General features: G+C 46.2%; 2 protein-coding genes and 1 pseudogene across 2 annotated transcripts; 1 reads left to right on the forward strand and 2 right to left on the reverse strand.

Annotated features, from left to right (window-relative positions):
* The first annotated feature begins 1,351 nt into the window (after positions 1–1,351).
* On the forward strand, positions 1,352–2,990 carry LOC136517736 (cytochrome P450 81Q32-like; annotated as a pseudogene).
* Positions 2,991–3,054: 64 nt separating this feature from the next.
* On the reverse strand, positions 3,055–6,319 carry LOC136517746 (TIP41-like protein). Its single transcript, XM_066511393.1, has 8 exons — positions 6,121–6,319; positions 5,324–5,509; positions 4,876–4,966; positions 4,449–4,556; positions 4,319–4,378; positions 4,164–4,205; positions 3,505–3,639; positions 3,055–3,408 (listed from the first exon to the last, which is right to left on the reverse strand). The coding sequence occupies exons 1-8, from the start codon at positions 6,264–6,266 to the stop codon at positions 3,304–3,306; spliced, it is 873 nt and encodes a 290-aa protein (XP_066367490.1). The 5' UTR covers positions 6,267–6,319; the 3' UTR covers positions 3,055–3,303.
* An 808-nt stretch (positions 6,320–7,127) lies between these two features.
* LOC136517756 (uncharacterized) lies at positions 7,128–18,799 on the reverse strand. Its single transcript, XM_066511402.1, is given in 17 exon segments — positions 7,128–7,383; positions 7,497–7,602; positions 7,689–7,739; positions 7,741–7,781; positions 7,919–8,027; positions 9,276–9,365; positions 9,471–9,541; positions 16,529–16,595; positions 16,680–16,937; positions 17,303–17,431; positions 17,508–17,567; positions 17,669–17,725; positions 17,813–17,857; positions 18,023–18,104; positions 18,219–18,259; positions 18,338–18,382; positions 18,491–18,799. Coding segments are annotated over 17 exon segments (1,479 nt in total). The 5' UTR covers positions 18,617–18,799; the 3' UTR covers positions 7,128–7,282.
* Positions 18,800–23,521: the final 4,722 nt, after the last annotated feature.

Here is a 23,521-nt window from a genome sequence, read left to right on the forward strand (position 1 = left end):
CGATTCCACTAGATGTTTATTTTTATTCCACTATTTAATTATCGCACTCTAAACTCTGGTATTGTAATAAATAATTTTCAAGAACTCTGGTTGTATGAAATGGACTAAGTATTATAAGTTCGTACTCATTATTGGATTCTGGATGTAAAACATGGATTGTTTTGAGTTCTTCCTTGGTATGTGCTCGACAGAACTGTCCAAGGTAGCTAACTTTCGGGGGCTTAGTGTCTAGTGGAAGACGAGTGCCTCCGAAAGCGTGTTATTTCGGGCACGCGCATCTCGGCCTCCATTGACAGCATGGTCGTCGAGCACTCTACGACATGGCCCTCCTCCTCCTCTCTGCCCCTTCACGTGCCCTCTCGCTTGCTCCATGGATGTAGTCGCGGCCTCGTCGGGCCACTGTGATGACAACATGGGAGAAACTGAGGCCGAATGTAGTCGAAGTGGAGAGATTGGGAAGCTCGGGTGCCCCGGCCATGGCGGCAGCCATGGTCTCCCATGTTGTCATCACAGTGGCCCGACGAGGCCGTGACACCACTCCTTGGCATGGAACAGAGCCCACAGCACCGCCCCTCTGACCTCGGCGAGGTGCGTCGCCGCCCCTTGGCATTGGCCCAACGCGCGCCGCACCCCTGGCCGTTGAGCATCGTCGGGAGTGGAGGAGCTCCGCCAGGTGGGGAGGGGTGCGCCGCCGAGAGGGGAGGGGAGGGGAGGGTAGCGCCATTAGAGGGGAGGGGCGCGGCTGCGAGCAGCTGTAGGAGGGGTGGGGACCGGCAATAATTGAGGGGTAGGGCAAGTCCATTTGGGCCAGTAGTCTCAAATAGCCACCCTTCAACGGACTACAGGCTAGTAGTCTCAAAAACCACTTTAGTCCGTCTTTAGTCCCCCTATTTAGCAAACTAGGGACTAAATGAGACTATAAGGGGGTGTTTGAATCCAATGACTAAAGTTTAGGAGATGTCATATAGGAGTGTCGCATGTGGTGTTCGGATACTAATAAAAAAATAAATTACAGAATCCGTCAGTAATCTGTGAGACAAATTTATTAAGCCTAATCAATCCATCATTAGCATATGTTTACTGTAGCACCACATTGTCAAACCATGAATTAATTAGGCTTAAAAATTTGTCTCGCAAAACAGTCCCAATCTGTGCATTTAGTTTCGTAGTTAGTCTATATTTAATATTGTATGCATGTATAAATATTCAATGAGATACCGACTAAAATTTAGGAGGTGAATCTAAACACCCCCTAAATTGAGTGTCTAGTCAGTAGTCGCGTCTGACCAAACAGGACCTGTATATATGGCTCATGATGTACGCTGCTGCTACGCAAATGCAACACGTCTAAGCTTAACCATGGACCATGCGGCCTAAATTGCCATTCTCTCCCTAGTCTTGCTCTTCCTCCTACACCGTGTTCATGGTTTTGCCAGTCGCAACCTCAAGAACAAGAGCATGCGGCTGCCGCCGAGCCCTCCCGGCGCCTTCCTCGGCCACCTCCACCTCATCAAGAAGCCATTCCACGCCACGCTGTCCGGCCTCGCCCAGCGCCACGGGCCGGTCTTCACCCTGCGCCTCGGCTGCCGCTACGCCGTGGTCGTGACATCCCCGGCGTGCGCCAGGGAGTGCTTCACGGAGCACGACGTGACCTTCGCCAACCGCTCGCTGCTCCCCTCGCAGAGGCTCGTGACCTTCGACGGCGACGCGCTCGGCACCGCCAAGCAACGGGCAGCACTGGCGCAACCTCCGCCGCATCGCCGTGGTGCAGCTCCTCTCGGCTCGCCGCGTCGGCTGCATGTCGGGCGTCATCTGCGGCGAGGTGCTCGCCATGGTGCGGCGGCTGCACCGCGCGACGACGACGACCGCGGCGGACGGCGGCGCCGCGCGGGTCGAGCTGAAGCGCAGGCTGCTCGAGCTCTCGCTCAGCGTCCTCATGGAGGCCATCGCGGAGACCAAGGCGGCGCGCCCGGAGTCAGACGCGGACGACGACACCGACATGTCGCCGGAAGCGCAGGAGTTCAAGCAGGTCATCGACGAGGTCTTCCCGTACGTCAGCTCGGTCTTGTGGGACTACCTGCCGGTGCTGCGGTGGTTCGACGTGTTCGGCGTGAGGAACAAGATCCTTGCCGCGGCGAGCAGAAGGGACACGTTTCTGCGGCGGCTGATCGACGCAGAGCGGCGGAGGATGAGCGACGGCGTCTATAGCGAGAAAAAGAGTCTGGTCGCCGTGCTGCTCACCCTGCAGAAGCTAGAGCCGAAGGTTTACACTGACACCATGATCACGGCTTTTTGCTCGGTGAGGGATTCATTTGTTCGTTCAATTAATTTCACCCGAAATTCGACTGGTACAGACTACAGAGACGTGGTTCTCTATCACTGACGACGGTTTAACGGATTGTTTTTTGAAGAACCTATTCGGAGCTGGAACAGAGACGACCTCGACCACAGTCGAATGGGCGATGTCGCTGCTGCTGAACAATCCAGGTACACTCGAAAAGGCACGAGCTGAAATCGACGCGGCCGTGGGGAGCTCCCGCTTGATCAACGCGGGCGACCTGCCGCGTCTCGGCTACCTCAGGTGCATCAACGCCGAGACGCTCCGCCTGTACCCGGCCGCGCCGCTGCTGCTCCCGCACAAGTCGTCCGCGGACTGCAAGGTCGTCGTCTACGACGTCCCGCGCGGCACGGCGCTGCTGGTGAACGTGTACGAGATCCACAGGGACACGGCTGTGTGGGAGGAGCCGGGCAGGTTCGTGCCGGAGCGGTTCGAGGGCGGGAAAGCCGAGGGGCTGTTCGTGGCGCCGTTCGGTATGGGGCGGCGCAAGTGTCCCGGAGAGGCGCTTGCGCTGCAGACGGTTGGGGTGGCGCTGGGGTCCCTGTCCCTGATCCAGTGCTTCCACTGGAGCAGAGTCGACGGCGTGGAGGTTGACATGAGCGAGGGCAGCGGACTCACCATGCCCATGTATGACGTTCTTCAGATGCTCTGATAGGACGGACACCTTGATCGTTCACGGTGTGCACAATGCACTAAGTAAGCTTCGCCTGAGCATGTTTCAGGTCATCAAATGAAAGACATGTTTTAGACTGACTGACAGAGAAAATTATTAAGAATAGAAAAGGACTAAAGAAGCGTCTAATTCAAGCATGACAAGACAAGCAGCTATCTCTGTTTGGCCCAGGCGAAATGGACTATGGTGATTAATCGCAGAAACGTACATCTACAACATGTGGCTTGTGGCAAACAAAAGAGGCCACGATGGAACATTCATGATGATGTACACAGGGTAAGGCACCTTTGTGTCAGTAAGGTATTTTCAACTTTTGGGTCTTCTGCGTCACAATAGGAAGTTTATGGGCAATAAGATTCGGGTCCGCGTACGCTGCAGAGTCTGAAGGATATCCTTTCTGCATTATAGAAAAGAGATGAAATATGAAAATATTCTAGCAATGTCCTCAACTTAACCTTATTGAAAGAAGGTGCTTGGTAGAGTGATAGCATACCGCAGACAAACTAGCAAATGTTGCTTCCCTCCAGCAACATTCACGGAGTACCACTGGTTTGGCTCCATTGCCATTTCCAAACGAACAATGTAAACGAGTGTCTCTCAATCTCATCAGTACACCATCAACTCTAAGCTGTTAGGTCGACAGGCAATCATCAGTAAGGACAAGCTGGTCATATGTGAAGATAAGAATCTTGAAAACCTACATATGTCAAAAACTTGCAACTTAAATGTGGGGGAACACTGTTACACGCTTATTACTCAAACATACGTTTGGAGAATCTTCAGTTCAAGCTTAGGCCTCAATAATAAATATACAATCTTTCAAATGTTCTATCTTTTCTTGTTCCATAGGATCAGTTTAGCCTAAGCCTACCCCAACTTCGTTGGGACATAAAGGCTTTGTTGTTTTATTTCAAAGGGATGAGCATAAAGTCAATTACAAGAGGAGTGAAGTTATTTATTGATCAGCTCTTCACAAGTTTTCCTGAAAAATCTTGGATTGATGAACACTGAGGGCAACAATCTGAATCAGTATTATCACTATAATTGTAACAGGTTCCATCCTATATGCGACAATAACTCACCCTCAGAAATTGTCTTCATACTAATGAGGCATCAAGTACAAAAATTAAAATGCAAGGTAGTAGAACATACCCAGAAACGCAAAAGCAGAAACCAACCAGTTGGCATTACCCTCTGCACATACACAACCAAGAATCCTATTAATGAGTAGAACCAAAAGACAATGCTGTCACAGACATTACAGTTGAGGAAAAAGGAACAGATAAGCATCATTGGGGATTGCATACCACTCGCACTGTAAGAAATGAGATACCATTGTCAGCTAACTCATCTTCATACAAGATAACCTACATACATCCTGTTAGGGGGCAGACCAGTATCCAGATAAATTATGAACCATTTGTTCCATTGCCATACCTCGTCGTAGAAAAGAATTGGCTCTTTTGCTGAAAGGGCAACAAGGTCAATCCGATCATTAGTATCCTCCCAACACAAAGTGCTGCATCCATCTAAACTTGTTTGTGTCTGGAAAATAAAATTGTATGAACAGGAACTATTTGTCAGTGGACTACACCAGTAAAAAAGTGAAGGGCTGGGGAACAAATATAAAAAAAGGGCGTACCCAGTGCAGAGAGCTCCCGCTCTGTGCAGGGTCTGGGGAAGGGTGTTAGTGGCAAGCCTTACCCTCGCCTGTGCAATGCGAGGAGACCGCGACTCGAACCCGGGACCTTCCGGTCACAGGCGGTAAGACTCTACCGCTTGCACCAGGCCCACCCTTCGCAGGGGAACAAATATAAAACTTTGAAATCAGATTAAATTAATTCAGCTGAGATCAGGTCCATACAGTGCCTGAGTTCACAACCACAGCATCACTCCCACAGTATGGAGTCGTAAATGTATAGTCGTAATCAAGTATAACCTGGTCAGAAGGCTTGCTGCAAGAAAACATGTTAAAAGAACATGTGCTTAGGATTTTTTTAACAAACTCACAAGTTAAGAATTAACACATAATATTTTCACCATCTGAATTTTTTTCAGATAAGACCAATATAAACATCTCAAAATGTGTGCTATTGTACTTCTCTTGAAATAATGCATGATACGGACAAAATAAAATCAATTTAACTATATTCATCCACAAATATGTATTTCTGATCAAAGCTTTAGAAAATTTTAAGACAAAATCCACTGCTTTGAAACAGGGTGGGTGATGCCAAGCTAATGCAACATCTTTCACTACAAATGCTCAGTGGTATGAATTGAGTAAAAAAGGAAGTACAGTTATAGATGACCTTCTGAACTTCCATTTTGCTGCAGCAGGAACCTCAACAGGTGGCAGTCTCTCTTTCTTCCATGCCTTGAGTGCATCAAGCGCATTAAAATGCAATTTGATGCCAGTTTGAGTATGTTGAAGGGACAAGAAACTCTCTCCGAAAACCATCTCAGGTAAATGTGTAGTTTGAAGTTCATCTTCAAAGCTGAAGAAGAATAGAGTAGACATTACAGAATTTAGCATTAGCTTTCTCTAAAAGCAATACTCATCTATTTAATACTGAAGATTTCACAGATGTAACACCAGTAGACACTGGATAGATCCAATATTACTAGCAGCCATAGTGTGCTTTAAAGTAGCAATGTTTTAATAAATCAACTCTAAAGTTACTGTGCACATTTTTCCTGACTGAATGTAACAATAGAAAAGTTGATATACTGACAGTCTGACACCATTGGTTAATGATCAATTATCATTGGTGTGATCAGGGAGGATTCACAGTTCAAGCATCACCTCCAATCCCCACCATGTGGAAGTTGGATACCAAGACAAGCATAGTGTAACAAAGTTGAAATATATATGAACTCCATGAGTGATGAATTAAGAACTAATGTGACATGAATAATCAGATCAAAGGGAGGGTCAGACAGACAGGAAAAGTACACACAAATTGATCAAATACGCTGCAGCGCTACTACTACGAACCCGAAGCTCTGCCTATTACGAGTCTGAGTCCAAGTTTCCGGTCTTCTACATAGACGAATCGAAAGGACGGGGAGCGTAAGGGCTAGGGTTTATGGTGGGGGTGGCTCGTACCGTTGGAGGGAGGCGGCGTTGAGGATGGGGCCTTTGTGGGACCGGATGACCCACCCCTTCACTCGCACGCCGCCGGGAATCGCCGCCGCCCCCGCTGACTTGAGCTCCGCGGCCGTCGGGCCCTCCCACGCCGCCGCCGAAGCCATCTGCGTAGTTTGCTTCAAGCTGAGGAATTCGCAGTGGCAGTGCTGCCCCCTTTGTACTGCAGCACCTGGCAGTTATTTGTCGACCGTCTGATAGAATCCGATGCCTATGATTCACTGCTACACGTCCACTACAGCGCTCGAATCCTGGAATAGGCGAGGACGTGAGGTGCGAATTCGGCACGAATTCAAACGGAAACAGCCATGTTTTTAGAATTTGTGGACGATTTGATAGCTATAAACGTTCCAGAAATGACCAATGTGCAGCCTGTTGGGCAGACCGTAAACGATCGTGGATTATTTACTGCTAGCTGGTTTGATGTGAGAGAAAAATACGATTCTAGCTTATAATCCACGATCGTATACAAACAAACGACCAGGCTGGTGGTTCTTGGATCAAAGTTCGTGATCCTAAAGGCACAGTCGCATATCCTATAGCTGCATGATTACAAACATTGCAAAGTACGTTGATTTACATGTATGATGTTGGATACGCTCTGTAGATATAACGAGCCCCTCCGTCTCTTTTTTTGCTTTTCGATAAGTACATTAATCTCGAGTTTAACCAAACATACATATAAATATTGATATTTATTATACAATAAATGTTATTATCAAATGTATTTTTATAATAAACCTACCTATAGAGGTATAAATATTTGTAAACCTAGTTAAACTTTTAAAAATATGACTTAGTGGGACAGGTAGTAAAACAGTCAACAGCATGACCAAAGTGATCGATCTCATACGCAATCAGCAATCAGAGTGGCAGTATGTGCTGTAACTGGTTACCGGGGTGGCGGGGTATAGTGGGTGACCATCACTCAAATTTCATCAAGCTGGTGCTCCGCAGAGCTTATAAAATGTTCTAAACATCTTTCGGGCATTACCGCTCGATGTTTATCGTCAGAAGAAATATAAGTTGTTGGTATTAGTATACACACTGGGAGTTTATCAAAGTAAAAAGATAATGATACAAGCTAGTATAACAAATACATTCAGCACAAGACAAAAAAAAATCATGTGCTGGTCGTGTTGTAAGCCGCGTCTGCAGAGGACGTATCCATGTCATTCAGGCCAAGTTCCTCATTCTGCTCCCAACTCCTCTGATACTCCTCCACTGTAATCCACAAAGAACACGTTCAGCATGAGTCCGCACATCCTTTTAACTTGCAGTGTTGGGTATCAGGGGAGCACCATCGCGTATCTGAATTGTCGATAAGGTTAACTTACTGGTTAGCTGGCTGTCATCTTCTAACGAATCAGTAGATGGGGCCACAAATGAAGCCGCCAATCCATCATCAATTATTAGAGTCCAGGCTTCTTGTAAACTTAAAAGCTGGTAAAATACATTGACAAATAGTATTCATTAGGGTAAAACCTCCATTAAGCTATATAGAGAGAGAGAGAGAGCAAAGAAATTACCTTGGATAGTCTCTCCTTGAAATCCTTCCATTTCTTCTTTTTTCCATTCGAGTGTGCTATCGCCCAATTGGAATCCATGTATTCTCTCCAGAGCTGTAAATGAAAAAAAAAATAGGGGGAAACAAAGACACATGTCAGATTCAAATCCTCTTCTGAGCTTCAATAAGTGCGTGCATTCCATTTTGGCATCAAAAAAGAGAGGATGGGTGAATAAAGTGAAGCAGACCTACCCTCGCATATTTTCACAATTAAACCTTCAACAGTTGTGACCATACCACCCAACGTTCCACATGAAAGCTCCAACTCAAGTTCAGGGACTTTCACGCTAGCTGAATCTGACTGAAAAACAAAACCCAAATAAACAAAGTCGTGCATTAGAAGATGGATCCTGTCTAACAAGTTCTTTAGTCTATATAAGTATGTGGCTCCAGTAGAATCACAAATTATCAATCTGTGTAATGAACAAGGTAAAGAAATGCCAACATATTAGAGTAATGTTCAGGGGAGTCCACATTGCACACTGAGAGAAGCCAAAAAGGACAGCACAGAGTTAGATTCTGACTCGCAAGTTGCAAAATATATTTTACTTGACAGTACATCAGGTCATTAATGTCAAATAACCTTTTCCCTTACCTAGTCCAAGGGTGAAGCTACCTTAAGCTGCTACCAGGGCATATTGAACAAATTCAAGTTGTTGCTATCTATTTTCTACCGGTTACGCACCCCCATGCCAACAAGCTATGGACCCACCAATCCAGAAGCAAATCACTTGGTTGGGCTGCAAGCTCGGCCCAGCAACACCATGGGGTCATCCATTGTGTATGCTGTGCTCCGGTCAACCTATGCTCCCCTATGCCTTCACTCTCTGCTTCGGCAACACAGGGCGTCCAGTACCCATTTTGGACTTTTCTAGCCTTGAACCACTGGCAACGCCTTTTTTCTAACTAATTCTCTATCTTGACTTTCTGCAATTTAATTTAGATGCTTCTTAGTTAAAATTTGATGAAACTGTAGGGTTTGGGCTTGAAACTGGGGCGGGGCTTTCTAGAATGTGTGAAAAAATTGCAGTCTGCATGGGACTCCTAGTGCAAAATAAACTTCATTATAGTGTCAAATAAACTTCTGGAAGCATTATACATGTTCCAATTGACCACTGTAAATCCCATATGTTATATCGATGGTGCGAATTTTGACTGAAACATTAATATTAAGTACAATGTTGCCCAGGAGTTATGTATAGTTCGCTGAAACATTACTACTAGTTCTTTATAGAGAATTGAAACCTACAGTACCTTCAAATTTAGGCTTTTGAGAAACTCAAAATCAGATGACGTATTTTTTTTATTTAGCCATCACAGCTTCACTAACTATACTATTTTTCTCATTGTTTGGCAATTTTTTTTGGTACAGGGCGCTTGTATTGAACTACTCATTAAAAACGGAAGTTGTATTATTAGGCAACATATACTTGTGATAGCATGGCGCACCCCTCCCTGGATTTTACTCTAGATTTGTCCCTGCCTAATCATATGATCATCAATCTCATGCACAGGCATGCAAGTTGTTGTAAACAGGAAACATCCAAACCTTTATGACATCGCGAGTAAGGTCTCGTGCTTTTTGAACACGCAGTGTAATTTTCTTTCCCTTCGCTGGAATTTCACCCCCAGGCTTCAGCTGATTGAACAAAGAGGAAGAGAGTTTTGAAATAAAAGTGTCAAAAGGCGCCAATCAGGTAACTAAATCTTATTTACAAAACAGTGGTAGGACAATCAAACTGACCTCTGAATTGCGATAACCACACATGTCACATGTTGTCGCCATAACAATCACCTCCCAGAAATATGGGATTTCTAGCAAAGGTCAAGGTTCACATACTTTTTAATTGCAGTGTTAAGCAGCAGACAGGGATCCCAAAATGTTCTGTTCCTACATTCAGGAACCTAATCAAAGGGTTGCAGCTATGTTTCAGGTCCTGGAAACCTGATATATCCCTGCAAGCATGTTTGGTAAATCCAACCAAACGATGCCTGTTTAAGTGGTGTGAAGCCATAAACCATAGCTCCAGCTAGAAACCATCCAGAAAAAAGAAGACTTATGTCTTGTTCAATACCCAATGTAACCCCATCCCAAATAACAATATTCACCGGTTCAAAAGTGAAATACCATATCTGGATCAACCAACAATGGTAAAATCTTAAAAAAACAGCCTAGGCAGGCCACATATCAGGAATATTATGGTCTTCTACCCGCGGCACCAGGGCTTCTGGAAGTGAAGACCCTGGCAGAGGCGGCGAGAATTCTGTACCCACGGGGCCCATAGCGTCGCCCAGGGTCGCTGCTCCTCCATGCAGAAGTTCGTTACCAGTTGAGAGATGCATCCTTGACTGGTCAAGCGACATGACCCGGGCTGAAAAATCTCCCCGGCATGCCTTCTTCGTCTCGGTCATCACTGGCGGGCCGGCGATCCCAAAGGAGAGGGTGATGGAGGAGATAGTACGTCGTTTTGAGCTGCCTGTTAGTTCAGTAACCCTGACGCCGGCGGAGCCTGAAGATTTCCTGCTCGTCCTCCCTGATGAGCAAACGGCGGCTCGAGTCTATGGGGATGGCAGACCAATCAGAGCTGCTACTTTCAGACTGCAGCTTAGACGCTGGTCCCGGCAAGCTCATGCTGAAGCTGGGTCCCTGAGAGTTCTGGTGAATCTAACAATCAAGGGTGTTCCGCAGCATGCATGGAACCTTAGGACGGCGGAGCACCTCTTGAACAATCATTGCTGGGTTCTCCGTCTTCGGCAGATCGTTCGGAGCTGGCATCGTTCAAGCTCATGGCCTGGTGCTCACATCCTGATGCTATCCCATCGGCCAAGGTTCTGGAGATCGTTGAGCCGCCTACGGAAGAGGATGAATGGCCACCGATCAAGAGAAGCCTGTGCTATAATGTAAGCATCTCCTCTGCAGTCATCTTCCCAGCGGAGGAAAAGGGCGCCCCTGATCTGTCTTCCTCCTCGGAGAGGGATGACCAGGGTCCAAGACGTCAGCGCCGCCGTAGATCGCCATCGCCTCCCCCACCGGCGGATGGTTCCGGTGAGGGTCGAGGTGTGCGGATCCCGGTGCATGACCGCCTGGGGCCCAGAGCCCCACTCTGCGCGAGAACTGTGGCCCACATCATCAAGAGGGCTTGGGGTCTCCACCAACGACGGGCTCTGTTGGTTCGCGAGCTCCGAAGCCACGGCAGGATGGGCCTGCGCTTGTCCCTGCCATTATGCCTAGCGACGGTTCGGATGCCCCTCCCGCCATTAATGTCCCGCCGGCAAGCCCAATTCCCGAGGCGTCTACGGATGGATTCGAGGCGGCAGCGCTGGTTGCCGAGGCGGCCGTTGAGGTGGCCAAGGCAGGCCTGCCCTCCATCACTGGGAAGGAGGGGGGAGTAATTACGCGCGTGCCGCCCCTGGCGGCGCCCCTGGGCGCATCTGATTCGATTCCAAGGGTCCTCCTGGCGGCGCGTGAAGTAATTCCACGTGTGCCGCCCCATGCGGCGCTCCTGGGTGATTCTGTTTCAACCCCAGAGACCATCCAGGCGGCGCATGAAGGCCCCCAGACGACGTGTGAAGAGCTGGTGACAGAGGAACAGGAGAATCAAAGAATTGAGTCAAGGGAAGATGGGCCCTTATCCATGGGCCTCCACTCAACTGGGCCAACCGGGGGGCCAGCACTAACTCAATCAGAGACTTGGGTCCACTTCCTGGCCGAACTGGAAAACCTCCAGGAGCAGGATTCTTCGGCAGCAAACAGGGACTTGCCCCACTGTTCCTTCCCCCCATCTACACCGGCAGCTGTCAACTCCCTTGACGCAGTGTCCCCCCTTCCACAGATGCCGGCGGAGGCGACAATGCTAAAGGAGATAGTGAATTTTGACTTGGAGGACAGAGGGGGCACGCCGGCGATTGTTGTGCCGCCGACGGAGAAAGATGCTTTGACAACGGAAGAGGCGCCAACAGATGTAATGCTGATGACGAAAGATGCTCCAGCAGCCTCTCCCCCAATAATTCAGCCCTGCAGCCCCACTGCGGAATTCATCAGTAGACTGTCCAAGAAGCCTGATGGACTGATTCCAATCCCTCACATCAACAAGAGGAGGAAGAACATGTTGCCGTCACCCAGTGAGGCGCCGTGTCGAAGCCGCCGAATTGCTGGAATGGGAGTGGAAAGACTGGAGGTTTGCCCCCCACACCTAAAGAAGAAGGTGATGCGTGCTTTGGACATGGACGTGCAACTTGACAGAGAACAATTTGATCAAAAGGTCCTGGAGGATTATGCTCAGCGGTTTCGGCATCCGCTACCATCGTCACACTCTAGAGCTTTGGCAGCCCTCTTTGGTTGGGCTCATCCGGACGACGATGTGTTAGGCAAACTTGTCGAATGTAGGGTCTGATTTGGACGAGTTCCTTTTGGTCGCCACTCTTCTAGTATTATGGATCCTTCCCATATCCTTATTTGGAATGTTAGAGGGCTTAATTCAGCAGCCCGACGAGATTCAGTGAGAGTGTTGGTGGATTCTGCTAAGATTGATGTTGTATGCCTCCAGGAAACAAAAATGACTTCTATAAATAGACAGGTAGTTCTATCGATGCTAGGCAGTGATTTTGATAACAACTTTGTATCCCTGCCGTCAGTGGGTGCTAGTGGAGGAATTCTTATTGCTTGGAGAAGTCGTTTGGGTACAATTGGAGCTAGCAGGCTGGATTCTCACTGTGTTTCAATCCAATTTTGCCCTGTTAATGGTAATACTTGGTGGCTCACATGTGTTTATGGCCCTCAGGACAACCAGGAAAAGATTCAATTCTTACAGGAACTCCGCGAAGTGCGTGCTCAGTGTGTAGGACCCTGGATGGTGGCAGGGGATTTTAACCTCATCTACAAAGATGAAGATAAAAACAACTCAAACCTAAATCGAGCAATGATGGGAAGGTTTAGGAGATGGATTAATGATATGGCACTGACAGAGATCCCCCTACATGGTCGTAAATTCACTTGGTCAAGTTCATCATCCAGTGCTTCTCCCACTTTAGTGAGGCTTGATCGTGTTTTCTGCTCTTTGGAATGGGAGGAATTATTCCCTGATTGTCTTCTACAGAGCTCTTCCTCAGATGACTCAGATCACTGTCCTCTCATTTTCGGATTGATGGATAATCCCCCCAGCAGAGGACGGTTCCATTTTGAAGACTTCTGGCCTTCTCTTGATGGTTTTCTGGATACAGTGGAATCTGCATGGGGATCTGTCCCACCTTGCAGCTGCCCTGTGGAGACACTCTCATTTAAATTGAAGGCAACAACAAGAAAACTACAGAGCTGGAGTCAAAAGAAGGTGGGGCATATTAGATCTCAGCTTGCTCTGGCAAAGGAAATCATTCACCAACTTGAAATTGCACAGGACAACCGAGTGCTTCAACCCAACGAACTCTGGTTGCGCAACAACCTCAAGAAGCATGTGCTTGCCCTTTCTTCCTTGCTGAGAACAGTGGCTCGGCTGAGATCGAGAATGGGCTGGCTTCGAGATGGGGATGCACATACAAAGCTTTTCCATATGCATGCACGTTACCGAAAGAGAAAAAAATTCATTGCAAAGTTGAGGGAGGGGGACAGGACCATCACAGCCCATGAGGAGAAAGCTTCTGCAATTTTTGAGTTTTACTTTAATCTTATTGGTTCTGATAATGACCGAGTCAGAACCATCAACCTGGATGCCCTGAACATCCCTAGACATGATCTCGAGGCCCTAGACATTCCTTTCACGGAGGAGGAAGTTTGGAACACCATTAAAAATTTGCCGTCTGATAAGGCCCCAGGCCCGGATGGATTCACAGGGAGATTCTACAAAACCTGCTGGCCAATCATTAAGGAAGATATAATGGCTGTCCTGCATTCTATATGGGGAAAAAACTTCAGAAACTTGTGCATGCTAAACTCTGCTTATATTTCTTTGATTCCAAAAAGAGCAGAGGCTGATCAGGTGAAGGATTTCAGGCCCATTAGCCTTGTGCACAGCTTTGCCAAACTTGCGACCAAAATCTTGGCCAACAGATTGGCTGGCCACTTGGATGCAATGGTCTCCCCCAACCAGAGTGCCTTCGTCAAGAGAAGGTTTATCCAGGATAATTTCATGTTGGTGCAACAGACAGTAAGATTCTTGCATTCTCAAAAACAGCCTAGCATTCTCCTCAAGTTGGATATCACAAAGGCATTTGATTCCGTCTCTTGGCCATTCCTAATGGAGGTGCTTGGCCAACTGGGGTTTGGCTCAAGATGGAGGGATCTTTTATGTGGGCTGTTGACTTCATCATCCACTCAAGTCCTCCTTAATGGAACCCCTGGAAAGGTTATACATCACAGGAGAGGACTTCGGCAGGGAGATCCCCTATCTCCAATGCTCTTTATACTTGTCATGGATGTCTTGAACTGGATGATTACTAGAGCATCAGAGGCTGAATTATTTCAGCCATTATCCCGAAGACCTCTCCACCACAGAATCTCACTATATGCTGATGATGTAGCACTCTTTCTCAGGCCGGCAGCAGCAGATATTTCATTATCTTTGAGAATCCTTGACTTATTTGGAGATGCTTCGGGGCTTAAGACCAATGTGCAGAAAAGCAATGTTCTGCCAATTCACTGCTCTGAAGAGAATATGAGCCTGGTACAGAACCTGCTGCCATGTGAAGTGCTAGAGTTCCCATGCAGGTACCTTGGATTGCCTCTCTCAACAAGGAAGTTAACCAGGGGTCAATTCCAGCCCATTATTGACAGAATTGCGGATCAACTACCTGGTTGGAAAGCTGACTTGATGACTCGGGCTGGAAGGGTTGGGATGGTCCAACATGTCCTCACTGCTATGATGGTTTACTTGGCCATGGCAATTGACCTGTCCCCATGGGCAATTAAAGCTATTGACAAGATTAGAAGAGCCTTTATATGGCGCGGTCGTAAAGAAGCAAATGGTGGGCATTGTCTTATTGCTTGGCCTAAGGTGTGCCGTTCAAAGGAGCTTGGAGGATTGGGAATCTCTGATCTGAAAGCACTTGGAGTTGCACTGCGGGTAAGATGGCCTTGGCTTAGGAAAACTGAACCTCACAAACCTTGGGCCAGTTTGCCTCTCCAGACTAGCAAAGAAGTTGAATGTCTCCTGATGATGGCTGTGGTCACTGAGGTAGGAGATGGGGCCAATACCTTATTCTGGAAGGATAACTGGCTGGATGGTAAAAGCATCCAGAGCCTTGCCCCCAGTTTATCTGCCTCTGTGTCAAGGAGAAGAGCAAACAGAAGATCTGTTAAAGATGCCCTGGACAATGATCTTTGGTTGGAGGATATTCAGGGAGAAATAACCATTGACGCGCTATGGGAATATCTGGAGTTGTGGGATATTATTAATGCGGTGGAACTTCAGCAAGGAATCCCTGAAACACATCTGGAGACTATCCTCATCAGGACAGTACACAGCGCAATCGGCCTATGAGGCTCAATTTCAGGGGGCTATCCGTTTTGAGCCATATGCACGCATTTGGAAAACTTGGGCACCTCCCAAATGTCGATTCTTTATGTGGCTGGTTGCCCACAATCGATGTTGGACTGCAGATAGGTTGGCTCGGAGAGGTCTCCTGCATCCTGCTAGATGCCCGCTTTGCGACCAAGAAGAAGAGAACATTCAGCACCTCCTCATTGGGTGTGTCTTCGCTAGGCAGTTCTGGTACTCCATCTTGCATTATGCAGGCCTCTCAGTCCTCGCCCCACAGCCATCTGATACAGCCCTGAATGACTGGTGGAGGAAAGTGGAGAATTGTGTGGACAGTGAGGTGCGCAAAGGACTGAACTCGATTATCATCCTGGGAGCCTGGACTATCTGGAGACACCGAAATGATTGTGTGTTCAATGGAGCTTCACCCAGGTTGGGTACAGCCCTGGTTTTGGCCAAGGAGGAGGCCCTTTTGTGGAGCTTAGCACGAGCCAAGGGTCTCCCCCCGCCAGATATCAGAGGGGTGGGTTAGGCTTAGTTTTTGGACTCCTATAATGGCCGCCTTTCTATCTGTAAAGGGTGATTAGATTCCAGAGGATCTAGTGTGGGTGTGGGTGTGGGTGTGAGTCTATGTATGACTCTTTCTTCTACTATTAATACAATGATACGCAGCTCTCCTGCGTGTTCGAGAAAAAAAATATATTATAACTCCGGCATAAATGTAGGATTCAAAATCAACAGAATCACAGAGACCTGTATTTCCAACATACTATCTCATAGCTAATTATTGCATACCACCAAGATATCCAACCATTGCACCCTCTCTAGGTGGTTTCATGGCTATTAACAGTAACTACCTTAACACCAAAGAAGAAAATTTTCCAGTGGAAGTTTTCAAGTTTCAACTATGGAAAAAGCAAGCAAAACCCATGGTACAGGAGCGAAGGCAGCAGAGGTGTTCTAACACAAATTACAAGATCCTGTTTCTAGTCCTTATTCTAAGAGAACAAAGTTCATCACAAAACTAAATAAGCATAGCCAAGATACTATTCATACTCCATTACTGAGCTTGGTCATGAAAATAACTAACGGCTACACAGGCATCATGTGCACTCTATTTTTAATAAAAAAAAGGGCGTACCCAGTGCAGAGAGCTCCCGCTCTGTGCGGGGTCTGGGGAAGGGTGTCAGTGGCAAGCCTTACCCTCGCCTGTGCAATGCGAGGAGACCGCGACTCGAACCCGGGACCTTCCGGTCACAGGCGGTAAGACTCTACCGCTTGCACCAGGCCCGCCCTTCCCACTCTATTTTTAATAAGTCAGGAAAAAGGATACTTGTAGCAAAGAAACGTGTGACACATTCTGTTCCACAGGCCCCACATGTTGATGGTAAAGTATCAACCTGTCCAAGTGAAATTTATAAGGTACAGATAAACATAATTCGTGAGGTGATTGTTGCCAGCAACTTGGTAGATAATAGATATACCTCTTCTGGTGCTGAGTATCTACACAATGCTGCAGCAACTTCGTCAGGGCTTCCCTGAGCTATAGCACGACGACCTGCAACAGCTCCAACTGAGCCATGGGGCACGCTTTGCAACCCATCAGAATTAACTGAAGCAGGCAAAACAGCCTCTCCAGGCTGTTCTGTTGGTGGTTCAGCAAGAAAACCAAGTGCTGCTTGTTGTTCACGAGTCCTTTCGTAGAATCTCACAGATAGTAAAGGATCTGATGACGGAGCATGCCTGTGGGTTTATGAAGATTAATCAGTGTGGCAAAGCCAGATGAGGCACATGCATGGGGGGATTAATAACACATACCACGTATTATTATCTCCCTATGTACAATCCAGCTGTAGCCATTACATAATAGCACAATCTAGTCAATTCAAATCACTATAGGTTTTTTAGAGTCACTATAGGTTATGTGACAAGACAATTCAAACAATATTACCGCAAAGGAAAACAATGTAAAAATATCATCCAAGTAGTTCAAACATTAAATTATGATGCATAGAACAGTGCCTTCCATATCAGAACATGTATGTAAGTCAAAACAATTCTAAATCCCAAACAATGTAAATTATGAGGTACCCACAAAAAACACTTCCGGGTTCTCAATAAAGCTGTTTCCTGCAGGGTCATCAAGAATAAAGGTGAATGCAGCCTCTCCTGACCCAAGAGATCTCAACTTCAGTAAAAATTGATCGATGGCTTCAGCCTTCTGAGGATCCACTTTCTGCAGAAGATCAGCGTGTCACCATGTGGAGTAATTCGAATTCCAAAAGCCAAGCATACAAATACCCAAGATTCACCTTTCGTTCGTCTTGAAGTGCCTGCAGCTCATCCACAGCTCGCATAATAATCCCTTCCACCTGATTTACAAGGTAAAGAATAAGCAAGCTAGCAGCAAAAGAAAACATTTTGAAAGGAACTGTTTCCCAACAAAACAAATACAGCAAGGAATGAAGCATACAGTAGAAAGCGTTCCACGTTGAGCTTCTGGAGGAATCTCAAAGTCCAGCTCTGGAATCTGCAGATGGGTACAATGAATAGTTAGAAAAGCAATGCATTCTATGTACTTACTGCAATGTATCAAGAGGATCAAATATCAGCACACCTTGATAGTCGCTGAATCAGACTTCACGACCTGACGATTCAGTATCTGGACCAGCACCACTAGTTAGTTATTATAGTAAATATATTTCTAATGCTTTATTAATTTATTATAAATGACAAATGTTAAAATAGGCTTGTAGTATAAACATTAAGATAGCTTAATTTTACCAAAACCATCAAATAAGACATAATCACAATGCAGAAAACATACCTCACTCTGCCCCAACGGAACCTCCAAGCTATAGCAGCACCCCTTGGGTTGGAGCTGTCCAGCAAACTGAATCTCATTGTTCCTACAACATAAGGATGCAAACTCAAATTATATTACCATCAACTGGCAAGTAATAGCTCCACCAATCATAGACCTGGACAAATTCCGATAAACAAGAAATTGGGCATATCGTTACCTCTCACCACAATGAGGGCACTCGAAGGCCATCAGAACCACCTGCAGATTCACAAAAGCAAATTTCACAAAGTGGTACTAATCAGAACAAGCAGCTGACGCCATGAGCACAGAAAGTACCTCCCGGAAGTGCGGGATCAGCGTCAGCAGAAGCCTCGTGATGCCCTAACCACATGAAAGCGAAGCAGCATGCCTCAGAACCCTTCAACAAGCGCCCCGAACAGAAGAGGACGGAACCATGGAAAACGAGAGGTAAGGGACGGGGGCACTCACGTTCTCACCGCAGCGCATGCAGAGGGACTCGATCTCGTGGAGAGGCGTGGCGTGGGCATCCTCGTCGGCAGCCGCCGCGGAGCGGAGGTCCACCACCACGCGCCCTTCATCGCCGGAGCTCGCCATTGACGCTGGGAATAGTTGTCAGCTGCAGCACTCGTGGACGAGACAGCTCTGTGGAAGCTCCTGGCGATCGCTATGCGTTGATTTGGCTATGGTGCTCGTCAGCTCGTGGGAGTTTATTTGGCGGCTATGCGTCGCGGCGGGAGGGGAAGAGGGAAAAGCGAACGGGGAGAACCGAGAACAGGAGCGAGTGACCTACCATGCTCTAGAACCAGAAAGAGACTTTTTCATGTGTGCCGTTATAAAAGATAAGTAATCTTTTGTGTGTTTTTAAAAAAATTCAGCGGTTTTTAGCGTCACTATTCTAACTTTTTCGTGTTCTTCATGCCACTTCTGTCAGTTTGAGCTCTAACGCCGTTAAACTGCAGGTATGAAAAGACGAAAATGTCCTTAAGTTCAAATATGTTATTAATTTTTTTTAGCATCTTAACGACTTCAAATGAAAAAACTCAAAACTAGAAAGTTATAGATCTCGTCGAGATCTATAATTTTCATATAATTTTTTTTTTCATTTAATTCCACAAAAAATATGATTTTTCTAAGATATATTAATCATATCAAATCATATTTTTTTTGCGGAATTAAATAAAAATAATTTTTATATGAAAATTATAGATCTCGACGAGATCTACAACTTTCTAGTTTTGAGTTTTTTCATTTGAAGTCGTTAAGATGCTAAAAAATTAATAACATATTTGAACTTAAGGGCATTTTCGTCTTTTCACACCTACAGTTTGACGGCGTTAAAGTCCGAACCGACGGAAGTGGCATGTAGGTCACGAAAATGTTGAAGTAGTGGCGCTGAAGACCGCTGAATTTTTTCAGATGCACACAGGGGATTACGATCTTTTATAATGGCACACAGGGAAAAGTCTCAAGCAGAAACGACTGACCCCGCGGTGTAACACCCTCGGTGGGCCTGTGCTGGTCGGACGTTGCTCGCCGCACCTGCGCCTCGTGGCCACGCCATAAATCATTTACTAAAAAATATCATAAGCATCATGTTTATACGTTAATATATGTGACAAAATACGTAGATCAATTTTTGTAACTCGAAACGATCGATTAAAATGCAAAACGAAAAGTTACTGCACGACCTGTATAGTTAGCGAGTAGGGTCGTAAACCAATTTTTATGGAACAAAAATGCTATAGAACTTATAGAGAACTTTAGTAAAGTTGGAAGTGTGAACTTTATGGATGCCAATAAAATACTTGTTATTCAAAAATAATATTGCTAAGTAATATTTCTACTAGCCTAAAATACAATTTGAAATAAGACTCGGCTCAAAAACTAAGAAAAATTTTAAGTATGTTAACAGCTAGATATTGCCGTGTTGAGCAAGTTATTGTGAGAGATTGGGTTAAGGAGCGGTGTAGCGTTATAGCTCGTTTTGGTAGTCTCATGTGACATCTTAAGCATAGTGAAGACGGTTTAGGTTTAGGAGCAATCGTTTGATCATGTTGAACGCTTTAAAATTTGCACGTGTCCCTGTCTCGGATAGGTTGGTGCCGGGTGCGCGGTCACCGCGCGGCGTTCCCACGCCGCGCACTTGGCCGCGTCCCGCGTGGTCAGCCGAGCCGCCACGCTTGGCCGGTCGAGCCACCTAGGCACATACTTGTCTGTGTCGTTTAAGGATCGGTCGTTGCATTGGATTCTAGTTAGGTCACAGACTTATTATCCTGAGCACATACTTGTTTATGGGAGCATGGAAGACTCGTTGCTTACTTATCGTGAGTTCCGGCTATTTTTGGACCGACTGATTAGAGACGGGGATGGTGGGGGTTTAAGCACTTGGAGTCCAAGTTTGGACGGTGACCTGAACCCCTTGAATGGAGAGTGGTGGGTTGGTCCTACTTGTGCCTGGGGTACAAGCGGGCGTGTGTTTCGGGGTACCCAGCTGAGCTACATTGATTCATGAATCGTCGTGTAATACGGTACGACTTATCTACAATCTAGCACCGTAGTAATAACTGGAAGATGAAAGATGGTAAAATAGATCTGATTGCTTAACTCTTGCTTGAAAGTAGAACATGTACTTACATAGAATGGTTACCTAATGAACTAATCAGGACTGCTAATAAGAAACATACATAAGTATTCACTACTAGTAATTTTTTTTGCAAAAAGGAAACCTAGCAAATCATAAAGCTTATCATATTATTTGGAGTCGAAAAATTACTCCCACTAGTCGGGTAAGTCTTGCGAGTACATTGTGTACTCAGGGTTTATTTATCCCTGTTGTAGGTACAACTTGAGGAGAGGTTGTTGTGTGGAGGATTCTTCTGGTGAGCACAGATGAATCCTTATTTTTTACCACTAGATGTTTATTTCAATTTCGTTATTTAAATTTCACACTCTGAACTTGGTATTGTAATAATGTATTTCTGAGAACTCTTGTTGTATGCAATGGACTAAGTATTGTAAATTTGTTCTCATTATTGGATCATGGAGGAAAAACGTGGATGGTTCGAGTTCTCCCTTAGGGTGTGCTCGACGGAACCGTCCGATGTAGCCAGCTTTTGAGGTGCTTAGTGTCTCGTGGAAGATGAGCGCCTCTGAAAACGTGCTATTTTGGGCGGTTCTGTCATAGTTGGTACCAGAGTCAATAATAAGTCTACGAGTTTCATAACTCTTTTCAAAACATAAAATTTGACCAACAAAAGCTTTGGAAAAAGTAGGATGTGATAAAACCTAAAATTTGACCAACAAAAGCTTTGGGAAAAATAGGATGGGATAAAATTATGTAAATAAGTATAAGCCCTAACAATATGGTCTATCTAGGATAGCGGCACTTGTTTTATCTAATCAAATTTCTATAGGTACACTAACTTACGTTGCGTAAGAATCGTTTAGCAAGCGAAAAGTGAGTGTGCGATGTGCCGAAAATTTTACAAATACCGCTATATTCTGGCTTGAGTAAACGGGTAGGCCGATGCATGCATCATGAAAATAGAATCTTGCTTCAACTAAACTCCCCACACGTATAAATTGGATTAGTGAATTGATAGGATAACCTAAAAGAATGCTTTAATAAAAGTCTTATCATTTCTCTAAGTCTCTTGTTCCTAATCTGAAGGGTTGTCTTGGTTGGTTCTTATCTGCTTACATATCAACCTAAGGTCTGGTCGTAGGAGTACCAGTGCTGGGATGGGCCGTGGCCTTGGCAAAGGCCAAGGTGAAAGTGGTCGTGGCAATGAGAACGGCAATAAAGAGAGCCACGAGGCCCCACTTCTGGCTCCTCCTCCTCCGCCACCACCACCTCCGATGATCCATGCAGAGATGATGGCGGAGATGCTGGCTGCTTGGCGCGAGTTAGCCCGTGCCTTGGAGATTCTAGCCCAGGCGATTAGTGGCTTTGCCCGTGGGGGGGCACGGAGGCAATGGCGGGAACGGGGGTGGTGCTCGTGGTCCCGAGGGGCCCTGTTCTTACCAGGATTTCTTGAAGATGCACCCACACACATTCACGTCGACTGCTAAGTCTCTAGATGCGGAGCATTGGCTTTGTATTCTAGAGCAGAAGTTTCAGCTGCTCACTGTGACTGAGGAGCAAAAGGTACGCTTTGCAGCGCAGCAGCTGTTGGGTTCTGCCAGTGCATGGTGGGACACGTTCAATGCCATACAGCCGGTGGATCATCATGTGACTTGGCAGGAGTTTACCGCTGTTTTCAGAGTACTATATTCCTACTGATGTGCTAAATAGGAAGTTGGTGGAGTTCCTAGACCTAAAGTAAGGGAGCATGTCTGTGATGGATTATGTGAATAAGTTTAACCATTTGGCACTGTATGCTGGGACCAACGTTGATACTGATGAGAAGAAGAGGGACTGTTTCTATCGCGGCCTCTCTTTTAGTCTGTAGAAGGAATTGTACACAGGGAACTACCAGACTTTTGATGCTATGATAAATGTTGGTATTGCCATGGAGGGACTTCAGCGTGACTCTTAGGCTGAGTGGAAGCGCAAGCGGGTGTCTTCTAGTCACCCCCAGGCTTAGAAGATATAGATTGTCAGGCGGGTGCCCTATCAGTCTCCGGGTGGGCAATCGTTCCTTCAGCCTCAGCAGACCTACCAGGCACCTCCCACTCAGTACCGTACACCTGCTCAGTAGGTACAACAACAGCCTCAGGGACAGCAGGTTCTGCCTCGTTAGGGGCAAGGGAACAAGCCTTGTACTTGTTTCAAGTGTGGCAAGGAAGGCTACTATGCTCGGGAGTGTCTATAGAACCAGTCTACGCAGTCTTCCCAGCCTTCAGCCAACTCTCGTCTGATCAAGCGGACGATTATCAAGAAGAAGATGCCCATAAGCCGCTTTAGACAAGTCAACTTCACTAAGGCTAAGGAGATCTTGCAGAATGAATCGGTGATGGCTGATATGTTTACCATTGATTCACACCTAACATATGTGTTGTTTGATTCTGGTGCATCATATTCATTCATGAGCATGGGATTTGAACAGAGGCACAATATATCTCTTATGGCTATATCTTTTGCCTATAGAATCAGTACTCTAGGTGCATAGTTGTGCGTTAATACTTCGATGGACACAGTCGGATTAGTGCTAGCCACTCACACTTATCGTCTCTAGTTCATGGTGCTGCCTGGGCAAGGCATAGATGCAATTTTGGGTATGAACTAGTTGCGAGTTTATTGGGCAGTCTTGGACCTTAAGCAGAGAGTTGTTGAGTTACGACTTTCTTCTTCCGAGGATAGGATGTCTCTCCTTATACCCTTAGATCCAGCCTTACCAGCTGTTGCTCATATTGAAACTTCTCCTAATCTTGCCTCTATTCATGTGGTCTATGAGTTTTCGGATGTCTTCCCTGAAGATCTACCTGAGTTGTCACCGGATAGGGATGTGGAGTTTTCCATTGAGTTAGAACCTAGCACTGGTTCTATTTCATGGTGTT

Source organism: Miscanthus floridulus, chromosome 2 (genome assembly GCF_019320115.1).
Source record: "Miscanthus floridulus cultivar M001 chromosome 2, ASM1932011v1, whole genome shotgun sequence".
In the NCBI taxonomy this organism is placed as follows: domain Eukaryota; kingdom Viridiplantae; phylum Streptophyta; class Magnoliopsida; order Poales; family Poaceae; genus Miscanthus; species Miscanthus floridulus.

What these genes read in the sequence shown, in the direction of transcription:
- LOC136517746 (XM_066511393.1), bottom strand. Translation starts at nt 6,266, where the DNA reads ATGGCTTCGGCGGCGGCGTGGGAGGGCCCGACGGCCGCGGAGCTCAAG. An exon ending in GCAAAATGGAAGTTCAGAAG is followed by an intron (nt 4,967 to 5,323) that starts GTCATCTATAAC and finishes GTTTTCTTGCAG; the next exon opens with CAAGCCTTCTGACCAGGTTA. An exon ending in CAATTCTTTTCTACGACGAG is followed by an intron (nt 4,379 to 4,448) that starts GTATGGCAATGG and finishes GGATGTATGTAG; the next exon opens with GTTATCTTGTATGAAGATGA.